This window comes from Tubulanus polymorphus, chromosome 11 (genome assembly GCF_964204645.1).
Source record: "Tubulanus polymorphus chromosome 11, tnTubPoly1.2, whole genome shotgun sequence".
In the NCBI taxonomy this organism is placed as follows: Eukaryota; Metazoa; Nemertea; class Palaeonemertea; order Tubulaniformes; family Tubulanidae; genus Tubulanus; species Tubulanus polymorphus.
This window is the reverse complement of record NC_134035.1, coordinates 11,828,652-11,846,705: the sequence shown is the minus strand read 5'-3', so window position 1 is coordinate 11,846,705 and position 18,054 is coordinate 11,828,652. Positions and strand designations below refer to the sequence as shown.

The following is an 18,054-nucleotide window of genomic DNA, read 5'->3' as shown; positions in this document are numbered from 1 at the left end:
AGTTTTGTAGATTATCGAAAATTAGGAATTTCACTAATCTTTATTTACACTCAATGTCGTGTTCTCGGAAGTGACGTCAAAACAATTGAACTTCTTCTACACGGCTTCGATTTATTACTAAGCAGGTTCATTGCTTTCCTAAATGTTCTTATGTTTCTTGGTAAGTGTAAAGGAGCAATTAGAATGTATTTCATTTGATTATCCATCGAAGGGTTAACAGCGAGAATGCCATATTTACATTTCCTGCTGCACCACTGCTGCCCTCTACAGTCCTCGTTCCGCCCCCGATTAATGGTATTTGGCCTTTTATAGACGAACAGAAACTGACTAGAATCCGCATCACTTCATTCAGCTTCCACATTTGCTTTGAAAAATGAGACGACTGTTCTACACCATTTTTGAGCATCGTGGCAGTCAATAAAGACAGAAAGCGTCCAGTTTTATTCATTTATTTATTCATCATTCGAGTATAAATTAACCGTTTTATATCGATAATTAAATGCGTGTCAAATCTATCTAATGATCGTTCACATAGAATTACAGAAAAACAACAAACAACAACAATTACGTCTCAATCCCCGAGACGACGGGCAGCATGGCATAAGCCGCGATCACAAGGGCATGATTTGGCCCGGGCCAAATTGGCACGGATCAGGCTGGCACGGATCAGGTCGGTGGCTAATCGAGAGAGTGCGCTCACACGTAAACCACTCGAACAAAGCGAAGTGAGTATTTCCAGAAGCAGTTGCAATTCAAAACAATCATTTGTTTCGTGCTAAAATTTGGCTCAGGTCAGGCCCGACGTTTTTGGTCGCGCCAAAACGCTCGTGTGATCGCGGCTATAGATCAAGTTCATTCAAATAGCAACTTCGAGTTAATCGTTGTAAATTCGTATCGTTATCGACCAATGCTTCTGCAACATAGCGTTGGTTGATGACGAAACGTATACGATCATCACAAATGGTTCTTCCAAAGTGTTGCCTCAGTGGATGAACCTCCAATGGTTCTCGATGAACCTGTTCGAGGTGTTTACTATAAATACGTCTGTTGTTGTGAATAGACGGCTGATCTATCCCGTACAGTAAACCTCGCCTTACTCCCAATATGGAAAACTCGGGAGTTCTTGAAAATGAGATGATTTACTGACATCCAGGGTCCAGTTCCACAGTTGTGAGTTAGAGTTAACTCTGAGTTAGAGTTAGTTCATTTTCAATGAGTTAGTTCAGAGTCAAATCTTAACTCGGAACTGTGGAACTGGACCCTGGCGTGTTTTTCTATCCCTACCCGGTCCCAGTTCGGCCGAGGTTAGACGAGGTTTTCGTGTACAGTAATATCTACTATCTAAACTAAACGTAAATGCATTTCTAGGACACTAGATTAACGAGGTCATTTTGTCGTGTTGATAAGAAATACATAACATTAATAGCTACCGCTACAGACACTATTCAACTTGACCAGAAAGATGTGTACAGTAGATCCCCGCTTTAGATACATGTAACCCCGGTTCTCATCCCTGAAAGAGGATGGCTTTATTAACAGGTAATCATGTGATCCCGAGCAAACATCGAAACTTACTTTAATCGGTTTTTATAAGAAGGGCAATAAAGTAGATCGGCGCTGTAGGCTCATATCTCGCGGGACCAAGTCAATTCCGGGACAGTCAGAGCAGGTCCGACAATTACAGTAGAACCGGCTTCATTCGGATTTCTCAATCTGCTTTTTCACTTAATTCGGATGAAATATTTGGTCCATTTTATCTGGAACCGTGTAAACTATTATTCAGATTATGCTTAATTCGGAGAAATCTGGGCATTTTTCCGTAGTCATCTGAATTACAGCGAGTTCTACTGTACCCCGATGAACTTTTATCCACACATCACCTGGAGCACGCGTTAGTACGAGGCAGTAGAATCCCAGGGTTAAACCTTGGAGGTCAAATGATTACTCCAAGATCAAATGGAGTCTACTGTAATAAAGAAATGTCGAAGATTATAACGTCGTTTTCTGCCGTTACGCGTATCGCGCCGTGGAAAACGACTTCAAATCACATAAAATCGCGACTAATAATCGATATACATCGAATCATTGGAAAGTGTACAAAATTGACTACATCATCGTATATACATTATTCGAGCTAATTAAACTAAAATCGCTCGTTCTCATCCTCGCTGTTTCGTCTGTTTCTCCGCGTGTTTACTCGTCATTTTGATACTTTTTACTTCCATCGCTTGCAGTTCGCGTTCGGCGCGTTCCGTTTCGCGGCGTTGAATTTCCTTTTTTACTTGCGCGCTGTACAGGTGCTCGCCGGCCACCGTGCTAGCGTATTCGGAACCTACGTACGAACAAAAATATTCAGGCAATATTTAGACAATTTCGTCGAAAAGAACATGTGAAAAGGGCACCCTTCAAACGAAGGCAGAATTGTGTGGAGAATTCTTGAACAGCGTGTATTCTTCCTGTCAATATCAAAGTGCCTGGAACCAGTTCCTAATTAAAATTTCACTCGATATAGTTAACTCGTTGAAAATGAACGAATTTTATTTCAGAGTTTGACTTTAACTCACAACTCAGTTGCTACAGGTCCTTTTTTCAAACTCATATTGCCCTAAAAAAATCGGTAATCCTCAGGTCTTAACCCTAGGTCCGCCCCTGTCGATAAGGCCAGGTCAATAAGGTATCATTTTCAAAAGGAAAATGGTCGACGACAGGTATCAATAACGACAAGTAATACTACAAACCTGATACAAAAGCAGCCTCTGCAGCCGTATTGAGCAGTTTTTCGGCGTGTTCAACTATCTGTTCATAATGCTGAAAGAATAATCATCGGTTTTTGAAAACACTTCTTAATTCGCCTATCCTGCCCATAGTATAGTGTACGGAAATCATCTCAGCTCACCATTCAGATGATTGCTCGTAGATGTAACTACTGAGTATTTCATTAATTCAATAATAAATGGAAGTTTACGTAGATAGATATATTATACAAAAGCACATAAACAAAGCTGAATGAATAACCCACAAAAGCAAAGCGAAGAAGGTGCTTGAATAAATACATCGAAACCTCATTCAACAAGTTCAAGTAACCATGATTTTGATACGGCCAATGATAAAACTGTGATCAATGAATTCAATGAGATTGTTTTACAAAAAATCTCTTCTTATTCAATGATATTTATTTCCTTATCAATTTGTAATCAGTTCTTTCTGTCCGACAGGGGCGGATCCAGTGGGACTTGTACAAATGTCTTCAAATGTTTTTGAGTGCCTTTTTTCATTTTGTCAAAAAAGATAATTGGTGCATCATTTCAGTGGTGGCAGTACACCAAATTGCCCTTTTGGACATCAAAGGGCCCATTTTTTTGGTGTTAATCCTTCAAAATTGGCATTTGGATCCGCCCCTGTCTGTTACTGTGTTAGCTTGATCATGATTCTAAAGTAATTAATGTACAGGGTAAATAGGCGGCCAGTTTTTTAAGCTCACCAAAAATAAGACTAGGAATCCATTTTACGCTTTATTAGACTTGTTTAGTGTTACTGTCATAGTAAATCTGTTGTTGAATGAGGTTTCAAATGAAGGGGGGAGGGGTGTAGCGCGACTAACTAAAATGTAGTAACTCCTAAAGAATACTTCGCAGTACAGCTGACCTCGTCGCATACAACAGGAATGAAAACATGTCAAAATGTACAATAAAGTAGTATACAGCAGTTTGGTATGTGTATGATTAAGAGAGATCGTGGAAAAATTGAATTTATTCACAAAATATCTAAAAATATATGAACACAGTGCATCAACACAATACAGAAGAGATGAGTTGAAACGTGGTTTGATGTAGAAGTAGTGGTTTTTATTGACGATGGTCGCTGATTCACGCCTCAAAATAGAAAATATCCCACATGCAATTGTAAGCCACACAAAATGCCTGGAACTTTCTTTTAAGAAGAATCTGTTTCATAAGACAAAGAATATCCATTTTCGACAACCATCAAAACAGACATTCATTTTGGCTACCAAAAATGTGATTTGCCGCACAAAAAATCCTCATCAATTTTGGTGCTCTCACGGTAATGAAAATTCCTTTTTGCCGCAGATGTTAAGATGAAAACGGGTTTTAAGTACAGGTGCCAAAATAGATGGTCCTTTGTTTGAGCGTGCCAAAATTAAGTTTGGAAATGAAAATCCACTTTTGACGAGTGCGCTAAAATGAAAGTGTGTTGGTACCAAATCAAGAAACTCTTGTTTGACCACAACGGAATTAAAGTAAGCGAACAAATTCTAGGTAAATCTGTTTTATTCTGTTGCACTAATTCTTAAAGTTGCAGGATATTCTACGAACGGCCCGAATCAGCTACTTAAAATAAAGGAGCGTTCGTCAAGTATGTACCACTATGGGGGCGAGGGTTTGAATTTTCAGAACCAAACAAGGTACACAGGAGTGGGAGGTTTGGGGGTTTGAAGCAGAAAAAATACATAATCATCATGGGGTACCGATTGAATCAATCTGGATTCTACTCAATGCACCAAATACTCAAATACAAATCACCACTTCTTGTGTTAATGCAGTGTAGCCTAATGAAAGTACTTTTGGAAAGAAAATTTTGTCCTTGATTTTAAAAAAATCAAAACAGGTTAGTGATTGTCAAGATTGAATACTGACAGGAAGGGGATTAATGACATGGTATGTGCGTATCTCAGAGGGAAGTAAGGAAACTTAATGCACAAAGTAAGTAGAGGTGGAGGGGAAGTCGGAAAATTATGGGGTACATACTTTTTGAACGCTCCACCTGAGACCTCACTCTGTCAACCGGAATTCACCACGCATATAATTAGTACATACCGATTTCTTCGTTTTACCCTCGTTAACCGCGCTACGGGCCTCGATAATTTCATCCCAAATTTCCTGCTGCGCGAACTCGTTGCCGAGGCACTGTATGCGTTTCTCTAAGAGCGCTACAAGTTTCGTTAACGCCTAACAACGAACGGTAAAAAACAAAAAAAAAGAAAGCTGAAACAACAACTCGAAAATGCCCTCGAATTCCGTGTCGCGGCGGCGGTCTTTGTATATTCAATTATCAGTAAATTACACAGAGTCGCTTATAGTAGTTATTAGTAATTACAGTGATGGATAGTCTCTCCGTGCGGGAAAACACACAATACAAAATCTAAGCAACAGCTTTTGTTTTTTCCTTACATTTCTAATAAACTCTGAAGATGGGTGGAATGATTCCACCTGAAACGCAAGGAAACAACAATAACAGTTGTTTATATTTATTTTGTAGTGGGTTTTTTACAGCCCATCCGTCACTTAGTAATTTTGATCCCCGATCTAAAATATTCGCAGTAAACCCGATTTGTTCCGGACAAATCTGGATTTTTCATTTATAAACCGGATTGGGTTCATCAGTCCCGAATGATCCAGATTAAGCTGAGTTCGCTGTGCAATAAAAACCTGCATACATTCAAGCATATATCCAGATTAGATTAACTTTTCGCTGATAAGCGTCTCACGCACAACAAAACAAACCTGAAAGATTTTAGACCTTGAAATGGGGATTGTCCCCGTTTTATTTATCTGATTTGCAGATGTGGTTCGGTGTAACTTGTAAATCCACCACACTTACCAGAAACGAAATGGGGTTTGATTTTAAAATAAGAAATTTGAAGTTGAAAACCAACAATGTTTAATAATTCTTTTGATGTTTTATATCTTTCGGTTAAAATCATTGTGGCACAAAAAGCTAATTTCTACATCTTCAAGATTCGAGCAGGATTTTACAGATCCCTCCGGTTTAGGATCCATGCGCCGAATCGAAACATTTCAAATCTAATGCCAATCAAAATTTTACTCATTTAGGGCAATCAAAATCACTGACGACTCTACTAACAAGCCCGACACGAAAACCGAGAACACGAAAAACAGAAAACAACCCCTACCTCGCGTTTGATTTTTAGATCGGACAACGTGTCTCGAAAATCATTGATTTTATTCCACGCCTTCATTCGAGCGAATTCATTGTCCAAGTTTTGTAAACTGTAATCGATTGTCGCGGTGAGCTCTTTAGCTACCTGCCGTGGTTAAACAATGTACATTCAACTATTAAACCTGCCGTGGTTAAACAACGTACATTCAACTATTAAACCTGCCGTGGTTAAACAATGTACATTCAACTGTTAAACCTGCCATGGTTAAACAATGTACATTCAACTATTAAACCTGCCGTGGTTAAACAACGTACATTCAACTATTTAACCTGCCGTGGTTAAAAAATGTACATTCAAATATTAAACCTGCCGTGGTTAAACAATGTACATATTCAACTATTAAACCTGCCGTGGTTAAAAATTGTACATTCAAATATTAAACCTGCCGTGGTTAAACAATGTACATTCAACTATTAAACCTGCCGTGGTTAAAAAATGTACATTCAACCATTAAACCTGCCGTGGTTAAACAATGTACATTCAACTATTAAACAATGTACATTCAACTATTAAACCTGCCGTGGTTAAACAATGTACATTCAACTATTAAACCTGCCGTGGTTAAACAATGTACATTCAACTATTAAACCTGCCGTGGTTAAACAATGTACATTCAACTATTAAACCTGCCGTGGTTAAACAATGTACATTCAAGTATTAAACCTGCCGTGGTTAAACAATGTACATTCAACTATTAAACCTGCCGTGGTTAAACAATGTACATTCAAGTATTAAACCTGCCGTGGTTAAACAATGTACATTCAACTATTAAATCTGCCGTGGTTAAACAATGTACATTCAAATATTAAACCTGCCGTGGTTAAACAATGTACATTCAAGTATTAAACCTGCTGTGGTTAAACAATGTACATTCAACTATTAAACCTGCTGTGGTTAAACAATGTACATTCAACTATTAAACCTGCCGTGGTTAAACAATGTACATTCAACTATTAAACCTGCCGTGGTTAAACAATGTATGTACATTCTTACTTTAGTGTATTCATCTTCCACTAAAATCAACGCCATCACAGCTTGGTTTAACATCGCAGAAGACGCATCAACTGTCGCTAATGCAGCGTTTTGTATCAGTCTCTTGTTACTGAGCGCTAATTGCTGAAAATAGAATAAAAGTGGGCAAAAATTTCGTAAAAAATCATCTGCCTTAATAAGATAATAAGACAGATCCATGTCAGAATATATCTATCTTGTACAGTGTTAATAATCGATCAGCTGGAATGTCAGAAATGAACTGAATGTTCATTTTCAAATCTACCTTGACAGGGGCGGATCCAGAGGAGGCGCTAGTGTTGTTTCAGGTTATGGTTGGGCCTAGTCAGTAACTTGTCTGTGGTTTAGTTTCACGATCGGATATTTTCACAATCCACAAGACCACTATATCATTATCTAGTATCTAGCTTGAAAGATCGCTACAGTAACAACTACGATAATTTAGATTCTTGAATCTGGACCGTTTAGTTAGCCTTGATCGCCGATTTAATTAGGCCTCTATTAGGCTATTCAATTCAATTCAAAATATCTTTATCATACGATGCCATTGGCATTGCCATGGCATATGGGTCAGGGGAAAAATCTACTCACCATTTCGTCATCTTTTTCTGACTTAGCCACGACCGGTGTGGCGGCGATCAAAACTCCGAAAGGAGCCGCCGTAACTACTCTACGCATACGATTGCAATTGGAGCCGATTCTTTGAACGTATCGCCACTTTAGAGAGCATTTTCGGGCAAAATTAGCGAGATTTAAAATTTTCATGGGCGCCGCCATTTTGAAATATCTAAAACGCAAACGCATATTAAAATCAAATCAATAAATATTTAAGCCCAAAACGCAAAAATCTATCTCTAAGATTGAATTGTGAATAAAAATATTCACTTATGACCACAGAAATGTTTATTTCGAATGATAAGATAATAAAAAATCATGAAATGAAGACCATTTCATCGATAACTGAATTAGAAATTGTGTAATTTATTCGTTATCCGCGTCGGTCGTTCCTCGTACGATCGAGAATCCCGGCCTGAACTCTCGCTTCAAAACAAATCTGAACCGTCAATCTTCGTCTCTGAATAGATATCCAGCATACAGAACCATTCAGAAAGGCCTGGCACTGATTTACGATTAGAAAAATACACAATCCTAACGTAAGTAGGCAAGGCATATTTTTTTCTCGTCGTCTCGTCAGTCAGAGTCAGTATTTATTTATAAACCAGACTGACGACGTCACTGTGAGTGTTGAGTGGTTTTTTACGCGGTACTCTTCTGACTCCACCCATCATGACAGCAGGAGGCAGGAAAATCAGCCTAGCTTAACTTGACAGCGGTCTAGTCTATAACTAAGCTACAGTAAAGTCATCAACCTGACCCCCCACCTCACGCATGTGACATACTATTGATCAAAAGTCTGTTCAACACTTAATTCAGTGGCGTTGGAAGTCGCGGCAATAATTTACTGAAGTGAATGACATCTTTTTTCTTGAAGAAATTAAGTAAATTTGCCGCGGCAATATTTAGAACCTGTCCAAAATTGGTATTTGGCCGCAGCAATGAAAAATTGCTTCCCACCCCTGTTATTTAGAAAATATTCCCGCTCTTGATATCTTGTCTAGTTTTTACTGTAACAATTTTTCTGCATTTTTCTGTTTCAGTACTAGGCCTTCACCTATGAGTTTGTCAGATGAAGCTGTGGTAGACCTTCAACTCCACGACTACTCATAAGGCTGAGGTAATGTATTTTCAAACTGACTGCAAAGGGAGAGTTCATTGCAGTGGCTGAGTTATTCGGGGACAAATACAGTTCAGAAGCTATGAACTCAAAAAGCACACATTCAACTCAATCCTGAATCAGCCTAAAGCCCTATTGATGCACCGAATATGACTTAGAGATTGTCTGGTGCTAGAACTGCCTGCCCTCTGGTTCGTGTATCGAGCCTCTTCTGATCTCCCGCGTGTCAGGGATACAAAACGGGTGCTTTTCAAGATTGTCTCATCCTGTGGACCTTCCCAGCATTATTCAGGCCTGCCACAATCCCATCAGTTGATCTCAGAGCTATCAACTGTATTCATGATTTCCATTGCTAGTAGGTATGGCCTGAGAAATGCTGGGTTTAATTGATTGATGCTTGGGTACATCATATGTCGATGAGAATTGAATTGAATTGTAGCATGTTCGACAATTCAATTTTTTGAAATTTCAATTTTCAACAATGGAATAATGAAAACTTTCTTTTCAATAACAAATTCACTCTCACTAAAACTAATCATTTTGATAATCACGTCGTAACGATCAAAACTAATCCGAAAAACAATTTTAATTTTTCTTCGTAAAACAGTCGAGGGCAAGCTACGTATCTAGACACTTGTATCTCGGATCCTGCTAATAAACCGACTTCAACTCGATACCTCTTTAGAGAAATTGCGCGCAGGTGCTATGAAATTTTCAGTTGTATGGTAATTTCAGAATTACGTCTGGTGCAACAACCGCAAAAAAAAGCAAAACGGAATGGAAGCTCTTCCGGCGAGACGAGTTTCGGCGCCGTTGTACGCTGGGCCGCTGCGAGAAGGCCCGCCTCGCGGCGACAGACGACCCGGTTTCCCGGACGCGTACGTGTGGCGCGCCGGAATTCTGCTGATATTTTGCGGCGCGATATCGACGTCTACGCTACTGATCGTCGGTCTCGTGATCGGCGTCGAGTTCGTAAACGGATTCAGCTACGTATCGGGCGCGTTGTTCATCGCGACGGGCGGGTTCGCCGTTCAAACCACACGCACCAAACTGACGTGTATGATCAACGGAACTCTGATCGCGGCGATCGTATCGTTTTTCGCCGGTTTGCACTTCGTCATATTCTACGCTCATTCGTACGTATTCGCCGCCGGCGACGTCGCGTTGAGAAGCGTCGTGTCCGCGTTGGTTCTTATTCCGTGTTTAGTTTCGTTGGCGTTGGCTTCGTTGTGCGCGCAAACTCTGTTTTGTCGACGGACGGACGTTTCGGTCGTCGCGTCGTCCGAGTTCGAATTGGCGGACGTCGTCGATCGGCCTCCCGCGTACGTCGTCGTCGCGACCACCGCGAAGTGTTTCCCCAAACCGGACACTAATGTACGAGACGTCGGGGATAACGTGAGAAACGTCCCGGAATCCCCGCAGCGACGAGAAAATCTCCGTCAGCCGTCGTCGTGTTCGGAGTCGTTACGGATCGCGTCTGTTGATGATAGTAACGGCGATACAGCTGTCGATGATAACACCATTTTACAGCAGCCGGATACGAATGAATATATACCACCGGATACACCTCCACCTCCGTATTCACTCGCAATCACCACTTGAATGCGACAACTGATGCGAATCCCCCCCAACTTCATAATCGGTTGCTGTGATGACTTGAAAAACAACAAAATACCATCGAAGTGAACTTAGGTGTGCTACATGAATTTGAGGCTAGTCCAGATTACCACATGATACTATTTCTGATCTATATCGGATATAGTCGTCTTCAACTATGAGCGTTATCTGGACATCCGGGTGTCACCTCGAGATCGAATTTCACCCTAAGAATAGTGAAAAATGTGGAATCTGCTTACATGAAGATGATGCGTTAGTCGGAATAAGAGGCTGGAGGCTGGATATGCACACGGCGCACCGCAGCACAACGCTAGTTGGAATAACGTATTTCAACGGCTCCCGTTTTTAGACCATTGAAACTATAGCAGATGTTTCCCATCTATTGCCACATGCTTCACATTTTAGAATATTCTACACTTAACAAAATTTTACGTAAATCTTTTTTTGAAAGCGTCGAATCCGTATTCAATTTTTCTTGTTTCTTTTTAATCTATCTCTTTGTGTATAATTTTTTGCTTGCCGTGAAATTAGGTTCAACTATTTTGGATTCGTTGACTCGAGCGAGAACTCATACGAAACATTTCTCCGCAGGATATCAGTTTTACGAACTCGGTTAGAACCCTTTCAGTGCTCACTAGTTACATGTTACTATTGGCGAATGTTCTATGCTGAAACATAATGAAGGCCTAAGTACAGTAGACTCGGCTGGAGTCTGATATTTTTGAGCGTGAGGAGTGATATCCGAATTGGATTATAAAGTCGAACCCGTTTAATCCAGATCAGTTGAGATTCATTTAATCTATGAGGTATTTAAGAAATCTCAATCCAACTTCATTTTTTCATGTAATTACGTATAAATGAACCGTAAACAATATCGGGATGAGATGAATTTCCGGATTGAACTGATGCAAATTGAGCAGGTTTGACTGTACATTAGGCCCAATGCACACGATGAAGAGAAACAGGAGATGGAAACATGTTTCCAAGTGTTTCCCTGTATCATGCGCGTTTACGAGAAACGAGAAACATGTTTTCCGAAATCAAACATGTTTTATTCCCTGTTTCCCTCATTTGTGTGCATATGATCAACCATTCCGAGAATAAAGGTTATCGGACTGCAGCTGAGTTTACTGTTACTATACGTAACATTATTCATTGTATAAATTGTTTGTTTCCAATTTTTCAGACGCCACCAAAACCACCAATCATTAAACAGCACACAAAATCTATGTAGTCGATCGCGCGATTGTTCGCGCTGAAACGCAAATCATGACGGACGCCGACATCGTCGTTTTGCACACGGCACCAGTTTATGCACCGACCGTTCAACCGTTACCGTGGAAAAAACAACAGCACCAACACCAACAACACCGTCGTCAACGTTACGGTTACTCGCACGTGTCGGCGCGGCGCTGCGGCGTCGTGCAGATCATCAGCGGCGCCGCGGTGATCATCACGACGATCGTGATCATGGCGACGACGTGGACGGCGTTGCCGTCGGTCGGTCTGATCGCCGCGTTGGTCTTCATCGGCGCCGGAGGCGCCGGCGTGCACGCGTCGCACCAGAAGCGAACGTGCGGCATTATCGGCTGTTTGGTGTTGTCTGTCGTGTCGTGTTTCATCGTCGTGTTGGTGTTCCTACCCTTCCTCGTCGGCGGCGCCGCCAGCTTGTACGCGCAATCCGACGCCGGTATCGCCATGCATTTGATCAATGTTCTCGTAGCTTCCGTCGTGTTCGTCGTGTCCGTTATCCAGGTCGTCGTCAGCAGTCGTACAGTCTGCTGTCGGATACACCAACAGCCGCAGGACCGCGTCGTCTATACGGTGGCGACGAAAGACGAATCGCTTGCCCTCAAAGTCGAAAACTACAACAATCGGATAAAACCCGTTTCCCAAGGTGACCATTGCTACATCGACGGCAAACTGACGAATGTTTTAACGTCGTTGCCGAGTCCGCGCGTCGCTAAGACGACACGCGGGGTCTCGAACGGTTCCCCTCAGGTGACGCGCGGCGCGTACAGCCCGCAGATCGCGAGGTCGCGCCCGATCGCCGGCTCGCCCGTCATCCCGAGACCTAATCCGATTAAAAAAGCGCCGCAAGCGCAGGCGAGGGATTTCGCGGCCGAAGACGACCAGCCGTTGATCGCCGGTCGCGAGCTCCTCTATCCTAACATGCCGCAGTAGAATTCGTTATCGATAATATTTTGATTATGTTGCATTTTTCTGCTCCAAAACGTACATTCCTTCCCTCTGATTGAATTGAAATTATTTTTCGATGATATTTCGGCGACAAACGAATCTCATTTCAGGCAATCTTTCATACGGATATCTATTAATCTTTAGTTTCTTCCAGATAAACGAAAAAAAAAATACCGAAAAAAAAAACATTAACGATGACACCGTATTTTTATTTTCAGGTTTAAAAAAAATTGAAACGATGAAAATCGAAATTGGATTTTTTTTCTGCGTCCAAAATGTATTTCGTTTTTTAAATGTTTTCTTTCGATTTCTTGCTTATTTCAGAAAAGAAATTACCGTAAAAAAAAAGCGTTCGTTTTTAAGTCGTCGTTCGGCGTCGTTTGTTAATGCTCGACGTCTAGACACGAGTTTACGATGGCCCAAGTCAATACGCAGCAAGGTCCCATTTACGTTCCAACCGTTCAACCGACCGTTCAACCGATGACAGCAGCAGCGCCACCTGATGGACAACGACGCGGCTTCGCGCACGATTCGTCGCGTCGATGCGGTATTTTACAGATCGTCTGCGGTTTCGTCATACTGATCACCGGTATCGTCATGATCCCGACGCGTGCCGCGTTGTACATGATCGGTTTCGGCTTCTGGGTGTCGGTGATTTTCTTCATCGCCGGCGGTCTCGGCGTGCAGGCGGCCAAGTCGAAACGCTCATGTCCGATCGTTGGTACGCTGGTGATGTCGATATTCGCGTCGATCGCCGGTTTCATGGTGTTCATATTCGCGTGCGTCGGTCTCGGCATCGACTCACGCGCGAAGTACTGCATGGAAAACTGGGACGGCCACCTCAGACACGGTTACCTGTCGTGCTACACATTTTGGCAGAAACCGTCGAGCGACTCACAGATCCGCGCGCGTATGGCGATGCACGCTATCAATCTGATCGTCAGTATTTTGATGTTTGTAGTACCGATCATTCAATCGGCTATCAGCTGCCGCGCGGTCTGCTGTACGAGACAATCAGCCCCGCAAACGGGTGTCATTTACACCGCGCAGCCCGTTCGCATTATACAACAGCCTGTCGGAGCTGCCCCGATACAGTATCAGTATCAGTATCCCCCGCAACAGCAACAACCTGGGATACATTATCCCCCGCAGCAACAACCCGGGGTTCAGTATCCCCCGCAGCACCAACCCGGGGTCCAATATCCCCCGCAACAACAAAATATGGCTTACCCGGCGCAGTATTCCGGGCCTCCACCTGCTGGTTACGGACCACCACCAGGCACGTACGGTGGCGATCCCTACCCAGGCCAATATCCTCCACAAGCGGCTCCTCCTGGTGGCGTGTACCCCGAACTATCGGCGGCTCCTCCCGCTTATAACCCCGACTATCCGCCTGGCTACAATCAATCAGACGGTATACCGCCTAAACCGCAGTAATACCGATAGCGATATTAACCCTACGTTTCCTGTTACCTATTAAACATCGTTGTTACCGAATAACGTCGTTTACTGACTGATGTTATTTTTAACTCTATAATTTAGATATTGTTTTAACGGAATGCACTCACATCACCTTCTTACGTAACATTTTAGATTTCATGTCTGTTTTTAAACCTAAAACTGAATGTACATCGAATGACATCAAGCAAGTATAAAGAAATTGTTAATGTTTTGATGAAATTTACATTTAGAAATTATTCACGGGGCTTGTTAACACTGTGAGGATTCCTCAGTTCCTGTACATTTCGGTTGAAATCCAAACAACCGTTCTGTTACGTAATTGAAGTTAATCGGTTATCATTGAAAACTATATTGATTAGGAAAGTTAACCTATTGAATCCAGTTCGAAGTCGATTAGAAATGAACGAATTTGGCAACGTTCAGTTTATCGGTCAGTCGTGCAGTCTGCAGTAGAATATGTAGCACCCTGGTTACTGGAACTCGATAAGCCGTATCCTCGCTATTAGTTTTCCCAGCTCTGCGCGCTTAAACATTGAATTCAAACATTGCGACACAACCGGCATCATCAGTAAAACTGATTTTTATTTTCGCCATCCTCCACCACACCCGTGCCCGTAGGTGGTGTACCCGTATTTTACCCCGCCCAATATTCGCAGTCTGCCGCTCCTATCATACAATTTTACGGCGAGAAACCCAGAAAATCTGACGGAATAAACTTCCGATGACGGAGAATACTGACTTCGCTATCGATGAATCCCTCAATCCTAGTTTAAGAGAAGCTTTAACCGGAGTTGTTTGGCTTGTTTGTTTTGTATACGCTATTCTCTGCATGCTTGAAGCATATGTCAATCCCTGCTGCGATGATTTGATCGTTGAATTCACTTCAATGGGTGTTTATTTGTTCACCAGTTACCTGGTAGATTGTCAAAGTATCGCAAATGGAATGTCCGGTCTCGATGGGTGTCACCAGAAGTTTTTGAAATGGCATCAAATATCTAATGATTTCATATTCGAAGAAATATGAACTTTGGGGTCGTGGCCTCCACTATGAAAATCATTGAATTTTGATGCATTTTAGTAGCTGTTTTCAGCGAAAAAAATTTCATCAGATTTCGATCAGATCCTGACCTCTGGTGATGCCTATGCCGGTGTGTACCTGTGTGTCCATTTCGTGTATTTCATGTTCAGGTGTCAATGGAATACTGGTATATATGCTTAGAAAATTTATACTGAAAGAAATAAGAAATAAGTTAACTTAAGATATTTATACGCAACTCTTAGCGGTGATGGTTTTTAATGTGATAATACTACCCGAGTTTGTTTGAAGCATTTATGAAAACTAAAAGGTTTTAAAACTTGACTTCGATGTTGTTTGCCTTGTCTTGCATGTTTAGTATTGGTTGATGCTTTACGCTACTGGTGCATGTTCAGTTCGCAAGTTTTTCCAAAGTACTTCGCCATTGAATTTTAAATCGACTCATTCTGTGCGCCGAATCTGATTAGTGAAAGTTAGTTACAACTGATGGACTCAGAAGTTCAGTCACTGCCCAAAACATAGATTTTTACTGAAATATCAACCTGAAATCTATTTGTAAGCCATGACTTGTATCTTAGCCTTGGTTTGTAGTTTATAATGTACCGTAGATAAGCGGTATTATGTAAAATTAGTCGGTTGTTTCGCTATTTATGAGGGACGTATATTTGTTCCATGTTCTTACAGCCAACATATACATGTATATCGACATTAGGTTCAATTCGAGTCACCAGATGGCTCTGTAGTTTGTCCTATACGCTCTGTACGTGAAAGGGTTAACGTCGTCTTAATCGAATGTATTATAGATGAATATATGACATGTAACTCATTCATCTCATCTTTCTGTTTTAAAATTCTGTGGTTGCAGCCGAGACCGAACTACTCGGACATTGAGAGGGGTTTCGGGGATCTTGACCCCGTACTCTGTGTTCGAAACTTTTCTGATTGTGATATCAATCATATCGATGATGAAACTAACAATAATTCAAATCTGTATCGATTGCTGTTTCGGCGTCTGCCAGAAATTACTGTAGGTGATGCACAAATTTAAATTATGAATGCATTTTTTTCATTGAAATATAGATAAGATTATATCTGGTAAAATACTGGCCTTGAGTCGACCCCTCTACTCAAAATGTTTGGATCCACCTCTGATGTGATTGTTTTCGTTATAATAAGATATGAAGTGTAGCATTCTTAACGCAACTTCACGAATTCTCTCGTACAAACAAGAGGGATAATGTTTGTAGTTAATGTAGTTAAATCCAAGTCTTTGCTGGGCATCATGTTATACTATTTATATCAACTCGACGTATGATTCAATCTGTATGTAGGGTGCGTGTATTTAAAACAGTCTCGGTCAGTATACAGAGCTGCCAACGGTTCCTGATTTTCAGTATTTGTTACTATTCTATGACGAGAAATACTGATTTGATTTGTTTGATGGATACAGAAATATGAAAGATGTTGCTGGGGATTTTACTGTTGATTACTGATTAATCTGAACATTTTCTTTCATCATGTTTCAATGCAATTTTACTGAAAAAAAATCAATCTGTCACTTGACAGCACGTTTCAGAGGTTGGCAGCCCTGGGTATATCAATGATGCTGTTATTTTGTATTTATGTAATGTACAACTGGGGCATTTGTTATTGAATCGTGTATATGACCGTGTCATAGCCTCTGCCGTTTAAAGGACGGTCTAGTGATTGAAAACTTTAAAATCAAGTGTATTTAAATGATTAACACGGATTAAAGGGAAATGTGATGATATCAAATGATGAACTTGTACTTTGACCAGTAGATGCTGTCTTGCGCTGTAAAACCGTTCAATGTATTTAGAAAATCCTTCAATTACTTAGTGATTCTCAAGTCGGTTATCGGGTCAAATCCTGTGAAATGCTGTTATTCTATACAGACTTCAATCAAGGCAGATTCGAACAGCTAGAATAAACCGTTATACACTGAAGCTTGTAGAAAAATCTACATCAAGCTTTAAACCAATCAGTTGAATTCAGCTCACTATTATTTACAGAGCACTTATGAATGAATGTATCAAATTTGCTGTTGAATCATTCGCAACTGTGTAGGCTAATTACTGTCTTTACAATTACTAAAAGGGTATAAATGTTTGCTACATTGTGGAAATCACTCATTGTCAGATCGAACTGGATTGAAATCTCGGAAGAAATTGCATTTTATTTTTGTACTGTTGATACGTTTATCTATCGATGAAAATCTCTCTATTTTTTATTTTCGAACTAACCGCGTTTTGTAGAATGAAAATTGTGTTTATCGCTTTCATGAACAGTTCTTTATTTTAACCATTTGCAGAGATATTTTTCTCGAGAATCATGGTTCGAATATGTATTGATATTAAAGCAGTGTTAACATACTCATATATATTATGTACTAAATAGCAAATAAAATGCATGTAAATCTTTAATGAATTGTCTCTCATTTCGATGGCTGTTTGTACTATGCTGCAGGAGAGAATCTGTCGCAAATCTCTGAAGGAAGTAAATGTACCGCTATGTATTCGGTGCCTCCAAATGTAAATTTGGCAACAAGACTCAGGACCGTTTCTCTGTATCAAAATTTGCCGTTGTAACCACCTGAGATACACAATAGATATTTTTCCTAAATATATACCAACTTCTTGACTTTTCTAGTAAAATTTCAAAAATTTTTCTGATATGCCTTTCCATCCTAAATTAAGAATATATGCCCTTTTTATTCGGTCAACATGATCACAACATGCCCCTTGATCCGCCCCCAAGACTATCCAACTTTCTGAGACCCCCACGAAACAATCTACAGTTCAGCTTTTCTATAACCTTTGGTAGACGCTTTGATCGATCCTGAATCTAATTTGACTTCTAGCCCACGAACAGAGAAATGACTGATACACAGTTCCAGATATAGCGATTAGTCTAGGGGCAACGATACCGATGTCTAGGGGTCTCACCAGGGAGATGACTGATACACAGTAACAGATATAGGCTAGGGGTATTAAT

At 40.9% G+C, this 18,054-nt stretch overlaps 2 protein-coding genes across 3 annotated transcripts; one reads left to right on the top strand and one right to left on the bottom strand.

The window, feature by feature from the left end:
- Nucleotides 1-467: 467 nt before the first annotated feature.
- Nucleotides 468-7,769, bottom strand: LOC141912740 (diablo homolog, mitochondrial-like). Of its 2 annotated transcripts, none has more exons than XM_074804108.1 (5): nt 7,583-7,769; nt 6,974-7,096; nt 5,933-6,064; nt 2,739-2,808; nt 468-2,332 (listed from the first exon to the last, which is right to left on the bottom strand). In XM_074804108.1, exons 1-5 carry the CDS (start codon nt 7,766-7,768, stop codon nt 2,160-2,162), a joined length of 684 nt encoding a protein of 227 aa, XP_074660209.1. In that variant the 5' UTR covers nt 7,769; the 3' UTR covers nt 468-2,159. The 2 variants fall into 2 exon arrangements, with proteins under 2 accessions (XP_074660209.1, XP_074660208.1); XM_074804107.1 differs by lacking the exon at nt 5,933-6,064 and adding an exon at nt 4,836-4,967.
- Nucleotides 7,770-8,047: 278 nt separating this feature from the next.
- On the top strand, nt 8,048-17,463 carry LOC141913106 (uncharacterized). The gene is made up of 3 exons (XM_074804557.1): nt 8,048-8,145; nt 8,650-8,726; nt 12,867-17,463. Exon 3 carries the CDS (start codon nt 12,957-12,959, stop codon nt 13,977-13,979), a length of 1,023 nt encoding a protein of 340 aa, XP_074660658.1. The 5' UTR covers nt 8,048-8,145; nt 8,650-8,726; nt 12,867-12,956; the 3' UTR covers nt 13,980-17,463.
- The last annotated feature ends 591 nt before the right edge of the window (nt 17,464-18,054 follow it).